At 43.3% G+C, this 15,231-nt stretch overlaps 1 protein-coding gene across 2 annotated transcripts in view; it reads left to right on the top strand.

Annotated features, from left to right (window-relative positions):
- KNTC1 (kinetochore associated 1) overlaps window positions 1-15,231 on the top strand; it is a 371,840-nt gene that overhangs the window by 273,365 nt on the left and 83,244 nt on the right. For both annotated transcript variants that reach the window (XM_075323096.1, XM_075323086.1), the window contains exon 48: window positions 2,853-3,069. In XM_075323096.1, coding sequence (XP_075179211.1) covers window positions 2,853-3,069 — 217 coding nt within the window. The remainder of the gene's footprint in view (window positions 1-2,852; window positions 3,070-15,231) is intronic.

The raw sequence follows: 15,231 nt of genomic DNA, 5'->3' as shown, positions 1-15,231 counted from the left end.
TTTGTGAACATTATATTCACTTCTGTCCTTATGTTTGCACATGCTCCTTGTTTAGTAAGATACTTTAGTTCATTTGATGTTGAAATGGGGCGAACTATTTTTAATGGTTCACTTTCTATGTCTTAATGTCATAATTGCACTTACCCTGTATGTCTTCTACTATGCTGTTGATAAACTTCAATAAAAGATCTTTGAAAAAAAAAAATTATTTATCCTGTAAATGGTACTAACGAAAACGTCACCTCATTCTGCAAAAAGTCAAGCCTCATTCATATCTGTCAGTGGAAAAACAGATTAATTTATGTTACCAGTAGCTCTAATGTGCTGCAAAAGTACACGGCTCCCAAAAAACAGTCCAGTAAAATCCATGTTCCCAAAGTCAAATGGCCCCTCCTTATCTCACAGCGTGTCCAAACGACAGTTAACGTTAACATATATGGCAGTGCTGCAGAATGGAGAACCAACTTAAAGTGCTTCTAATGATTGAAGGGTATGTACCCACGATCCGCACATGCTGCGTCCTGGACACAGCTGGTCTCTTCTTGCAGAGAAGCAAGTGTTCTCCATAGGAGAACGCAGGATCTCTACCCACGATCAGAGTTTGGCGCTGCTACTTTCGCTATGTTATCCCGGCTGAGAACACTCATGTCTCTGCAAGCGTAAATTGACTTGCTGCAGCTCTGTAAGCCGCGCCGCAGGTCATTTTATGCTGTGGAAAAAAAGAAGCCCAGTGTTCATGGGATTTATTTAGATCCCATGCACTGTGCTTCCTCTGTACAACCCAGCGTTTTGGACATAGTGAAAACACACTGCATCCAAACCGCTGCTATTCCTGATCGTGTGCACATGCATCAATATAGGATCGATTGTGGTCTGTCACTTGGCATACCTACCGATCAGCTGCAAACTGCTCCAGCAGTGGCTGGAACGGTATGTTCTACCTAATCTAATAGTATGGCATCATAATAGGCTGTTGGCCAGGCACTGTGAACCACGTGCGTGACTAGCACCGTATACAAGGCTTATTAATTTGCAATTCTAATACTAAGCAATTACCCTGCTAGTGCATTAGTTGCTGTAATCTGGGCAGGTAAATACTGTTGTCTTTTTTTTTTTTTTTTTAGTGTTTAAATAGTATATTCCAACCATGTACCAGATATTGGTGTATTCAGTAGAAATTTCTTAACACTTGTTTCAATTAATTTTATCTCATTAAAGCTTGTGAAAATAAAAAAAATTGAGGCTAAAGCAATATTTTAATTAAATAAATATAAGGTTGAATTAATGTATAATTAAATTTCTGTGAAGCATCTGAAGGGTTAACAAACCTCCTGAATACTTTGAGGGGTGCAGTTTTTAAAATGATATCATTTTTAAGGTTTTCTAAAATATACACTCAAAATAATTTAAAAGCTAAATTGGTGAGTAAGCTGAAACCAGTTTTCAGCAGTAAGGGGTTTGACTTACCAGTATTTTTATTTTTTAAACCCTTGAGAGTACCCTTCCATATTACTTCTCAGCAGTTTGCAGTGGGTTCTGAAAATTCTATTTTTTGCTGCTACATTATGGTGAAAAAAGAAAAGAAATAGATATTTGTAGTGTATGCAGAATTTCTGTACAGTTCCTCTTAAACTACTTTGGAATCCTCTGAAAGGGGAAGTGGTTTTTGCATTTTTATTTTCTTTTAGGTTTCCTGTTGAGTAGAGATGAGTGGACCCGTTGAAGTTTAGTTTGGCAGCTTCATCCGGACTTTAAATTAAGTTCGGTTTGGGACCCGGACTTAACCTGAACCCCAGTTGAAGTCACTAACAGGGCAGTTTAGGTATCCGCTCACATGCAGCCAGTCATAAACAGAACACTTCCGGGGGCACACTACACCCGATCACGCTGTTGTTACCCCCAATGCGAGCTGTTCAAACACTGCAAGCGGCTCACACTGGCTGAGCACCACGCGTACATAAGCACAGCGGTGCTCGAGTGTTAATATGTAAAGCACCCGAGCGGTGAATCTGTGTTTGGTTCGAATTCCCTCACCCCAACTGTTGCGCTGTAGAACATGATCCTTTATCTGTTACTCATGGGTTCTGGAAGAATAATTTACTTGTCAGTGTAGTTCTCGCTTTTGCTTACCAGCAATACAGCACTATAAATATTACATGTACTTTTTATGTTTGAATTTCTTCTTTTTTTTTTTTTTCTTTTTTAAAATAAAGAATGCTACAAAATGATAGTTGTAGCTTATTGCTAAAGACTATTTTTTATAAACCTACACAAAGAAATTTTCTTCCTTAAAATGCAACGTAATAATATTTGAATCTCATGGAACGTGTATCAGTATTTTTGGATGGTGAAGACTTTTTCATATTAAATTGTCCACTACTAAGACAACCCCTTCTGATTCCACATGTTTCCCCCAGGTAGAATATTAAGACTATACTCACCTCCCATACCAGTGCTGTGGCTCACTCATGTGAAGTTGTGACGTTATGTGAGCCCCGCGTCCAGCCAGCACCAACTTCCTTTTCCCAGCCTTCGGACCAAGCAAGCAATCAACAGGAAGTGAGTGTAGCTGCTACACTCACTCCATGTTGATTAAGTCGTTTGGTCCAAAGACGGAAAGACAGAAGCCTGCTCGCTCTGATTGGACTCGGGGCTCGTGTGATGTTACAATCGCACGTGAGCCCAAGCACCGCGAGCTGCTGGAGCAGTGCCAGTACGGGACGGGAGTTTGGGTTTTATTATTTTACCTGGGGGAAATGTGAAATCAGAAGGGGTTGTCCTAGTAGTGGATAACCCCTTTAACCATCCATCAGTTTTACTGTTTTTGTCTAACATTCTTTCTGCAATTTTAGGTTTCACTTGACACTCTGTACATGACAGCTGTGAAGCATGTTTTTGAGAAAAATGTAAGGCCCAAAGCTTTAAAGCTGAAGAATAACGAGAGTTCTTCTCTTATCAACAAAGAAACGGCTAAGACTGTACTGACAATCCAGTCATATCTTACGTCTATCAGTAACCCAGAATGGGCAGCAGCTATTGCGCATAGGATTGCACAAGAACTACCAACTGGCAAGTAGAGCTTTCATTATCACTTCATTGGGGACACAGAAAACCCTGGTTGTATGCTGCTGCCACAAGGAGGCTGACAATATAAAGGAAGTTAGCTCTTCCCTAGCAGTGTACACCCACCAATTGTCTCAAAGATAATTCAGCTTTAGCTTAGTGTCAGTAGGAGGCAGACAGGGGACAGCACCAACCCTGTTTCTACCATAAATTTGTTGTTTTATTAATGATTTCCCCTTTTTTCGTTCAGACACAGCGTCACTCTGTCATTCCTTATAGTCCTAGAGCACAGTGTGGGACTACATCACTACTATTATCTCTCTGGTCTGTCCGGCAGGACCCTTACCCCACCTAACACATAAAGAGTGTTTGGGGTTCTAAAGATGACGGTCCTTCCCTCCTTTTCGCTCACCTTGAAGAGCTTGACGTACACGGTTGACAGACTGATCCAATACCTTTCAGATGTCCAACAGACAATGTTCAAGACTTATATCCGTTTTCCACCTCCAACCTGCAAAGTGGATTCCGGGTTTTCAGGACCAATATTTCTTTTCTACTAGGTCCTGGCAAACAGTGGGGATTCCTTAAGAAGAAGAAGAAAAAAAAAAAGAGAATATGCAAGAGGGTCAGATAAAATAGGAATGTTTTATTTTGTGAAGCAATACATCCCCAGTCTGACCTGCCCTAACCATCTCCTTTTCCCTCGGCCTTACAATCCTCCATTTCTGGGGGTTCAGTCGGTCTCCACGCCACTCAGGCCACTGCAATGACTACAATCTCTAATTTAGGCCCCCGATTCTGCTGAGGCCTACAACTGTGCAGGTGTCAACCAAGGTTATACCCACGCCTGAGCGCGGCCTCAGAAAGTGGTTGATATAGAGGAGGACAGAATATAGTTGTCACTGTCTACCTACCATTGAACTTCTCTATACTTGAGGCTAGAGGTCGGTAAGGACAGTGAGGCGCACGTATACCTCAAGTATAGAGAAGTTCAATGGTAGTTAGGACATTTATCCACTAGCCATAAGGAAGATACAGTAAACATTCAACCAGTATCAGCCTGACAGTGACTTAGTAACAACTATATTCTGTCCTCCTCTATATCAACCACTTTCTGAGGCCGCGCTCAGGCGTGGGTATAACCTTGGTTGACACCTGCACGCTATATGTATGTCTATGTGATCTTAAATGTTTTGAAGAAATAAGAACATGACTATTGTTCTGTTTTAATATTTATGATATCTAATAAAATATATTTTTAGGAGAGTAGTCATAGTAGTGGTGTTCTGATATAATTGCTACCTCAATACTAACCTTTGTGGTTCTAGTGCCTACAACTGTGCCAGGGCCACGCCCTCAGCTGTGCTGATGAATTACAAATTCATAGGCTTCTCACTCACCCTTTTCTCTGCACCTCCCTCTTTTACAGCCTATCAGGCTTTTTTTCTTACCTTTGCCGTACGAGAACTTGTGCACCTATTTCAGATCCACCCCCCTTCTCCTCCATACTTGTACACAGACATTAGGTACACTCAGGAAACATCAGTGGATCGGCACATCTCCTGTCCTGTACATGGATTTCCCAGCAGCCTTTTGACCAGTCTTCACATGTGAATAATTCGGCAAGGGTAGAAAATAGATTAAAACGTAACCTTTACTTAAACAGTTAAAATCAAGAGACCCAATTGACAAACAAAACATATAAACGCCTGTGACAACAGGCACTGCGGTAAAATCAAATGTGATCAATGTATTCTCTATCACAAAAATTGACACATATACCACCATTCGCACTCGTTGCTGTAATGAAGACGTTAATAAAGCAACCAGGCGCAAAGAGAATACATTTACAAGGTGACTGAGAAAAATTGGAACAGTCTCCCCATTCGTTGTCCTGAGACTGGTTCACTAGCAAGGTGAGTAGGGGGGGGGGTCAAATACAAACTTCTTCACAATACCCGAAATTACCAGGCTGTATTGTGAAGCAGTTTGTATTTTCCCCCGCCGCTACTTACCTCACTAGTGCCCAGAGTTTTCATGAAGATAATGGCAGCTGTCATGGCCATGCTTAGGACTAGAGGAATTCAAATCATTCCCTATCTGGATGACCTTTTAGTCAAAGCCACTTCCTGCATGGAATACCTCAAGAACCTTTAAATTACTCTAAACACTTTTCACCGTCTCGGTTGGATTGTCAACAAGTCAAAGATGTCTCTGATTCTATCCCAGCGCATAACTTTCTTGGGTGTGCAGTTTTCTACACGAAAATAGTGCTCAGTTTTATTGTTTAGTATTTCTTTTCTCACACGTCCCTTTCCTTGCGCCCTTTGTTTTTGCATGAATGTTCTTAGCAAAATGGTAGCACAATGGAATCAGTCCCATTGCACAGTTCCAAACTCGTCCTCTTCAACTCTTTCTCCTATCAAGAGGGACAAATTGACTCCTTCCCTGGACCAGCCTCTTTCACTTTCTCTCCGAGTCAAAAAGTACCTGGGTTAATGGAGGTACTACCCTCTTGTTCGACAGAGAAGATCATTTCTTCCGATACGTTGGAAAGTCATTATGACAGACGACAGCCAGGAGGAGTCTTTTAGAGTTTCACAGTCCAGGGTTGCTGGAATGCACACAAAGCACTTCTGCCCATCAACATTTTGGAACTTGAGGTGATCTTCCTTGCTCTCCTTCACTGGCAGTATCTTCTCTTTGGACATCTGATTCATGTCCAATCCTGCCTCTAATGCCACCATCGCTCCCTGGATCCAGGCTGCCATCCTGGAAGCTTATGGAATAAAAGACAGATTGTGCTCACTCAGGGTCATGGCTCACTCCACTCACGCAGTGATTGCTTCCTGGGCCATCCATCACCAATTTTCCATCTCCCATCTCTGCAAAGCTGCTACCTTAGTAAAGTTCTACAAGGTTCACACCTACGCTTCTTCGTCAGGGCCTCGGTGTAAGAGTCCTGTAAGCCACAGTGGTCCGAGCTCAGACCTGAGGGTTTTTTACAAATAGAAAAGCCAGCTCTCCTGAAGCAGTGTGGTGTAGCGCGTGGAGCAGGGAAAATTGCTCTGAGCTACCATGGTGAATCCAAAAAATAGAAAATCCAGCTCCAAATTTAGGATAAAATTCCAAGTCTTTATTGAAAAAATAAAGATCCAAAGCAGTGCTTTGAAATTCAAACTGACCCTGTGATGTTCAGATGTAGTGACCAGTGATCATGGGTGGCATAAAGCTAAGCATTTTAGAGGCCATTGCGGCCTTTCTCAATGCTAGCATGCCTCCATAAAGAAGTCCATATAAATTACTTGGCACTGCACCCAACGTTGTGGAAATCACATTATTCAACATAATCTGACATTAAGTGTGAAAATAAAATCAAACACCTTAGATAGCTGGAAAACTAATTATGAAGCAACATATTGATTAAAAATTGCTCTTACTTGATAATATCAATAATATTAATAGTCCTGTATATATGAGATAGCAAACAGATTTCTATAAATACAAGGAATGTGTCAGCAAATGTGTCAATGTCAGCAAAATTAAAGTGAAATGGTATTGCCAATATATGTATCAGAAAAAAGAGCAATATCTAAGGTTATAAGACCAGCATACCCTGTAGGTAGTGTGTTTATACACATTGCTATAGTCATTGAACACAATACTCCGATATGCATGGTTTAAGTATAAAGCAATCGATTGCAATAAACTAGGAAAACGTATCCACCTAACATAACTAGTGGTAAAGATATATTAATATCTTAATTTATTCCTTATTAAATGTGACCCAAACTTTTAGTAGATGTTATGAAAATAATAATAACCTACCATGTATTGATATCAGGGTAATGACAATGACCTCAGATAAATGACACTAAGGTCCTAATAATGGAACATAATTTCCGTACTTTGATTTAACCCATTGGGGACGCATATGCCTAGATGGTTAATCCAGAAGGCCTCTCCACTGAGAAGGTGTATAGTTTTTAATGGCTTCCTTAATTGGTTTGGTCACTTTCTCAATAACCTATGCTTGCAAATGTACAGTGGATCTATTATGGTAAGTGATGAAGTGCTTTGATACATGTAATATTGTCCTCTTTGCGTTGTTACCAGTGATTGTGTCCGTTAAATGTCCTGAAACATGTTTCTTCTGACTTCTGGAAGTACCGTATTTTTCGGATTATAAGACGCACTTTTCCTCCCAAAAATTTGAGAGGAAAATGAGGGGTGCGTCTTAAAATCCGAATATAGCTTACCAGGGGGGCTGTCTGTGTGCGGCCGGCCGGGTGGCTTTGTGCGGGCGGCCGGGTGGCTGCGGCCGGGCGGCTTGGTGGCTGCGTGCGGGCACCTTGGTGGCTGTCGGTGTCGGTTGCCTCTCTGTGCGGGTGGTCGGGCGGGCGGTCTGCTGGCTGCCACTCTCTGCGTGCAGGCGGGTGGCTGTGCGGCAGGTGTCCCAGTGTGTCCGCGGTCCCAGTTTCAAATAATGGCGCCGGGAGTCAGCGTGTGCGCAGATGGAGCTCTTGGATGAGAGCTCCATCTGCGCACGTGCCGCTCCGGAAGTCAGCGCGTGTGCAGATGGAACGCTTGGATGAGAGCTCCCTCTGCGCATGCGCCGCTTCAGGCGCCATCATTTGAACCGGGACCGCGGACAGACTAGGACACTCACCGCACCGGCCTGCTACACCACTGACCTGCTGCCACTGACACGCCGCCGCTGCTGCCACCACTGACCCGCCGCCGCGGCTGCCAGCACATCCTCTGTCTCCTGTGACCCCGGTTCACCACCACTGCTGCCCCCCTCCGGTAAGACAACACCAGAGTATAAGACGGACCCCATTTTTAATTTTTTTTTATCTTTAAATTTGGGGTGCGTCTTAATCCAATGCGTCTTATTTTTTTTTAATCAGATACATTTTTATTTTTCACCAAGTATACAAAACATGTGTTATATTTTCATCAATAATGAGTAGAACTACAAACTTTCCCTCCCCAACATCCCTTCCCCCTCAGCGTACATATTACCCATATATCAAAGATCTTACATTTTAACCCTTCAATAGCATATATTGGAATGTATAGAACGAACGATCTCTGCTCATAGTCCAACATCTCCCAACTCTAATATTTATCCATATTGCAACCACGGATTCCACAATCTATCAAACAGTGCAAGTTGTTTCCTTTTCCCATATATGCTTCTCTCCATTCGAACAATATGATTAACATATGCGACATATTCCCCTCTAGTCAGTGGGTCCCCCTGCATCCAGTGTTTGGCAATTACTTTCCTTGCCGGATACAGCAGTCTGGTTATCACTATTTTAAAATTGTTGTCTACTCTAATTTCCTCCACGTAACCTAGAAGACATACCAGGAGTTGTCTGGGAAGTTTACATCTATAAGCTCTTTCTATTCTACTACAAACAGTTATCCAAAAGGGAGCCAACCTGGGGCACATCCACATCATGTGGAAAATGCCGGCATCTTCTCCGTTACATCTAGGACAGTCGGAGTTACTCCTCAATCCCATTTTACACATAATTAGTGGGGATCTACGAGTATATGCCCTATGCAATGATTGCTTAACCCCCTGAGCCACTACTGCATGCGCCAACCGTTTATACTGGTACCACCCAAGTTGGGATATCCCAAACTCATCCTATATTTGTGTAACCTATTTCAGACGTCCGTGGCTAAGAATTTTCGCCATATACTACCATATACCTTTACGTGCCCATTCCTTAATTTTGCCTATCTTGTATATCTCAGAGCAGTTTTCATTGTCCCACAATGGAGAGAATTCAGTTATTGCTGTAGTCCCTCTTATTTGCTTGATCTTCCTCCAGATTCTATTCATCAAGCTAAGTGTGGGGCTCGTTTTTCCTACTCTCCCAAATGATCTGTCCTCCAGTCCGAACACTAATGGTTTCCGATTCAGAACATGCCCTAACCGTCTGGATGCTAGGTCCACCACCCCTAAATCTGCCCATCCCCTGAAATGTTGACTCTGAGCTGCCCGATAATATATTCCAGGATTGGGTAGTGCTAGCCCCCCCTCATCCTTCGGTCTCTGTACCATCTCGAGTTTAAGTCTGGCTTGTTTGTTCTTCCATATTAGAGCACGGAACATGGAATCAATCTCCTTAAAGTGACTCTGAGGGATCCAAACAGGAGAATTGTGCTACACATAGAGTATCTTGGGCATAAGCACCATTTTAATAAGATTAACCCGTCCTATAACTGATAAATAAAGCTTATTCCAAGCAGTTATCTTACTTCGCCGTTGCTTCATCAACGGGACTTGATTAATAGTAATGTAGTTCCCAATTGGCATGGATACCTGAATGCCCAGATATCTAAACTGGTCCACAATCCGCAGTCTGTTGACCTCGTCACCCAGGATCGACCTATCCACTCCCGCGTCCACCTAAAACAGATTCGATTTGGTCCAATTGATAGTCAGTCCAGAGATCCTCCCCGTACCACTCGATCACCTGTATGGCACAGCTCAACGATGCCCTTGGGTCTCCCAGAAACAATACAATTTCGTCTGCATACAGGGCTATTTTCTCTTCTAGATGGCCATATACAAATCCCTTTATGTCTCTGTTCTGCAGTATAGCAGCCGCCAGTGGCTCCACTGCCAGAGCAAAAAGGAGAGGCGAGAGCAGACATCCTTGGCGAGTACCCCTTTGTAAATCCACCATGTGTGACAATATTCCATTAATCCTCACTTTACCTACTGGTCTAGCATGTAACCGCTGTATCCAGGATATAAAATTAGGGCCAAATCCCATATGTCTTAGCACTCCCCACAGATATCCCCATTCCACACTGTCAAATGCTTTATGAACATCTAATGAAGCTATTATTCTCTGTCCCGGATTGTCCACCGGCAGTTGCATGTTAAGGTATAACCTTCGCATATTTTTTGCCGTGGATCTATTAGGCATAAAACCCAACTGATCCTGGTGGATTAGGGTAGATATCATTTCTGTTAATTGATTAGAGAGTACTTTGGCCAAAATTTTAACATCCGTCGTTAACAGTGAGATAAGCCTGTATGATTCGGGGAGTTTTGGATCCTTATCCTCTTTAGGTATTACTGTTGTTATCGCCTCCCTCATAGACTCTGGCAGTGTCCCCCTCTCCCTTGCCTCCTCCAAGACACTCAGCAAATTGGGTAAGAGTATTTCTTCCAGAGATTTGTATACCTCCACGGGCAGACCATCTACCCCCGGGGCTTTTTCATTTGCCATGCCATGCAAAGCTCTCTATCTCCTCAAGAGTGATAGTGTCCTCTAGACTGTGTTTCTCTGTCTCTGTAATTTTGGGTAATGTCATTGTACCTAAGAAAGCCTCTAGGTCTCTCTATCTCGTCTCCCCTCTAGTGGAATATAATTCCTCATAAAAGGCTGCGAACGTGTCCAGAATATCTACCCCCTCCATAACCAAATCTCCCGTTGTGGTGCGAATGCAATGCACAAAGGATGATTGTCTCTGGGCTGCCGTCACCACCAACAACATATGTCCCACCTTTTCTCCCTCCGCATAAAGTTCTCTTTTTGAAAAGCCTGTTTCCTAGCTATTTTTTTCAATAGCACCTTATTAACTTCTTCCTGAGCTGCTTTTAGCTTCTGCCTATTCTCTGGTGTGGGCTGTTACCATCTCTGCTTCTGCTCCCTTCAAGGCCTCTAAGCAATCAATTTCCCCTTGTCTACTACTAGACTTACACCGGTAAATGTCTCTAAATAAAAGGCCTCTCAGATATGCCTTCATGGCGTCCCAAACTACCAATGGATCCGCACTACCTCTATTAAGGGTAAAATATTCCGGAATCTCACTGGCTATACCGTCCATGTCAATACTTTTTATCCAAACCGGATGTAGCTTCCATTCTCTTGTTAGCCTCTCCCCTTCTCCCCGTTTTTTAATAGATACCAGTATTGGACTATGATCCGATATTACTCTAGCCAAATATTCAACATTTGAAATTCCAGAGTCCATAGGTTCATTTCCCAAGGCCAGGTCTATACGGGAAAGCGTACCATGGTTCGCTGAGTGACAGGGAAAACGGGTCACCCCTAAATTCCTTATCCTCCAAACGTCTACCAACCCCAATTTTTGAATAAAGATACCAAATGCTGTTGCTCTGTCCCTCCTCACCTCCCTTGAGTTTCTGCTCCTGTCCCAATATGCATTTATGACATTATTAAAGTCACCGACCAACAAGAATGGCAAATTCCCCCATTTAGCCGAACGCTCTCTCACCTCTCTAATTTTTTTTTTTTAAATTCTTTATTTATTTAGATTAGTTGGAATCAACATAAACATAATAAACAATCCAAGGTCCTAACGGCCCAACTACATCAAGATGAGTGTAAGATTCCAAATATTGAAAATAGTGAAATAAAAACAAGGTAAACAATAGACCTAATAGAAAGGCAACTGGAATTTAAACAGACTATCAGACGTGATAGCCTAAAGCAGATTAGAAGAGAAAGAAAAAGGAAGAAGAAAAGACCAGAACAGGGGGTATAGAAGAAAGGGAAGTGGGGGGAGGGGAGGTAGGGTAAACAAGGCAAGGCAACACACCGTCTCTCCGAACCCAAGCCAAGCGCCACTCCAGACCTACAATGATGCCCCACCATTGGACCCTGCGCAATCCCCCACCAGGTCTCGGTACTCCACTGTTTGTTGGAAGTCCATCCACTCTCTCCAAGTGGCCCAGAATTTTGTGTAGGAGTCATGCACAGAAGAGGTCAGGTCCTCCATGTGCATGAGTTCATTGGATCTGGCAATCCACTGTGAAACCGTAGGTGGCGCTTGACTTTTCCATCTCTCAGGAATGCTTGACCTAGCAGCCATTATAAGGAACTTCCTCAGTGAGGATCTGTAGGTTTTTAAAGGGGTCCCACAGTGATGAAGCAGGAAGGCCGCCGGTCCCAATTCCTCAGTAGTTCTGGACACCTTCCGAATAATATCGGATACTCCCGACCAGAACGGCCGGATCACCTCGCACTCCCAAAACACATGAAGCAATGTGCCTTCCTCCCTACCACACCTCCAGCAAGTGAGGTCCGCCAACGGAAATATGGTGTGCACCTTGGTTGGCACCATGTACCATCTAGAGAGCAATTTGTAGCTGGCCTCCTGGAACCTAGAGCTAATGGATGAGCTGTGTGCTAGTGAAAACACCCGCTCCCTCTGGTCAGGAGACAAGGCAATACCAAGGTCCCGTTCCCATTGTAGGATGAAAGAAGGAGGAGACTGATCGGGGGGGAGGACAACATTGCGTAGATTACCGAAAGTGAATGATGCACAGGGCCCACTCCCCCTCACAGGAGTTCAAACTGTGTCTTGGGGAGCAAAAAGCGAGTCCTAGGCGAAAGCTTACTGAAAAAATGTGCGAGTTGCAAACATCTAGACTGTCCAAGCGGAGCTGAGGTCTGTCTAGCAGCCAACATGGATACTGAGGGCCAAACCGCATCGTCCCCAAAATCCTCCGCCCGATCTAACCCATTATGCACCCAGATTTGAAATATGGGGTCCGTTTTACTTGGCTCGAAAGAAGGATGGTTCAGGATAGGGGTCATTCTAGAATGGGAGGGGATCAATCCCGCACGAACCGAGGCCGTACCACAGTATGTTACTGTTGGGCCAATGGTTGGGTGTGCCTTTAACAGCACTGGAACCTCAGAGAGTACCCACGGCAGTTTATTTAATGGTATGGGGGAGAAGGACTGCTCTAACTGCACCCACACCTTCTGCGTACCGTTCCTGTACCAATCTACAATTCTGGTAAGGTGTCCTGCCAAGTGATAGCTACTGAAAAAAACTCGTTCTATCAGTCAGCGTAGGGGTAAACAACAATCAATTTACAATTTGCCAATGGCAACTAGAGACCCTAAACTAAAGACTGATCTATTTAAAATGTAACTTTTAATTCATTATTTAAGATATAAGGACATACAACTTAAAATCACTAAACATTGTGGTCTAAATCTGATTGATATATATAATCGTTCGTGATGGTTATATTACCAATTTCATGGGTGTAATACATACCAATCCTATTGTTATTCAGGATAGTAACAAAATCCTGGAAAATATCTATTTCACCCTCCCATAGGATAAGTACATCGTCGATGTACCTACCCCAAAACAAAATGTGGCTAGTGTAAAAACTCAAATCCTCAGAAAACACAAAAACATCCTCCCACCATCCCAAAAATAAGTTTGCGAAAGTGGGCGCACAAGTCATACCCATGGCGGTACCCCTAATCTGGTGATATAGGGTACCGCCAAAGGTAAAAAAATTGTGCGTCAGAACAAAACGCAAGAGTGATAACAAGAATTCGTTATGAGGTGTGAATTGTTTACCCTTTGCTGCTAGAAAGTGGGCAACTGCTCCTATTCCCAATTCATGATCGATGTTACTATATAGCCCTTCTACATCCAAGCTAGTCAAGATGGTTGTCTTTGAAACATTAAGGCCACGCAACTTTAGGACAAGATCTTTTGTGTCCCTGATGAAGGATGGCAACACCTGTACAAATGGGGATAATAGTTCATCTATATATCTGCTGGCACCCTCTGTAAGGGAATCATTACCCGAGACTATCGGTCTACCGGGTATTGGGACCACGTTCTTGTGCACTTTGGGAAGTCCATAGAACGTGGCCAGAGTGGGATGAGGGTTATACATCTCTTTGTATTCATCCTCAGAAATCAGTTGTGGCATTTAAAGGGAAACACACCCCTTTCAATATGACAGGCTCCTCTTTCTCCTCACACTATATGACATTGATTACTATTGGTCACTATTGCTGTCAGTATTTGGTTCAGACTATAAAAGGTCCTCAAACACAGAGTAAGTCAGTATTAGCCTCAGCCCCCTGATGACGCCAGTGTGGTGAAACATGTTGGGGAGGCTACTGCTTTATGTCTTTTAAGTAGCAAACATTAGTGGTCATTCATGACAGGAATAATATAGAGATTACTCACAGACTTTTGTCTGGATAGGAAATCACTCCATAAGGAACGATTATATATATCAATCAGATTTAGACCACAATGTTTAGTGATTTTAAGTTGTATGTCCTTATATCTTAAATAATGAATTAAAAGTTAAATTTTAAATAGATCTGCCAAGTGATAGTCTCACATCAGGCAAGCCGATGCCCCCTCTGTGTTTGGGTCTCGACAGGATTGTTCGTCGTATGCGTGCTGACCTCCCTGCCCATATAAAAGAGCACTGGACCGATTCAAGTGTCTTAAAAAAGGCAGAAGGAATCTTAACTGGGAGCGCTTGTAACACGTACAAGATCCTGGGCAAAATGTTCATTTTGTACATTTGGCATCTACCAAACCAGGAGAACAGAGTCTTCCCCCATCGGTCACAGTCCCTCCTAATTGAGGCAAGCAAGGTAGGAAAATTATTTTGGTATAGGAGACTGAGGTCACTAGTGAGATGTATCCCCAAGTAGCTGAGAGACTGGGCTGCCCACCTGAAGCTAAAGGACGACTTCAACTCCTCCACCTCCTTAGCGCAAAGGTTTATATTCAACGCTTCAGACTTTGAGAAGTTAATTTTGAAATTGGACAGTTGTGCGTAGACCTGAAATTCTCTCATCAAGTTAGGGAGGGCTATTCTGGGCGCGGATACAAAAAACAAAAGATCATCCGCGTATGCGGCTACTTTATGTATGGTCTGGCGGACCGCTATGGCGATGTCACTATTGGCTCGTATGTGTCTGAGGAAGGGTTCCAGAGTCAGGATGAATATCAATGGGGGTAACGGGCATCCTTGGCGAGTGCCGTTTGAGATATTAAATGAGTCCGAGAGGATCCCATTCACCCGTACCCTAGCTGAAGGGGCCGAGTAGAGAGACAATATCCATCTCAACATTCCGTTCCCCAACCCCAGACTTCTGAGCGTGGCCTCCATAAATGTCCAGTCTACTCTGTGAAACGCCTTTTCAGCGTCTGTCGAGAGCAGCATGGACGGAATGCCCCTTAATTTAGCCTTATACATTAGGTTGATGGCCTTGATGGTGTTATCGCGTGCTTCGCACCCCGCCATGAACCCTGCTTGGTCTGGATGGATAATCTTTGGGAGCAAAGGTGCCAATCTGCTTGCAAGAATTTTTGCAAAGAGTTTAG

This window comes from Anomaloglossus baeobatrachus, chromosome 1, assembly GCF_048569485.1.
Source record: "Anomaloglossus baeobatrachus isolate aAnoBae1 chromosome 1, aAnoBae1.hap1, whole genome shotgun sequence".
Classification (NCBI taxonomy): Eukaryota; Metazoa; Chordata; class Amphibia; order Anura; family Aromobatidae; genus Anomaloglossus; species Anomaloglossus baeobatrachus.
The sequence above is the reverse complement of the archived record's forward strand: the minus strand, read 5'-3'. Positions and strand labels throughout refer to the sequence as shown.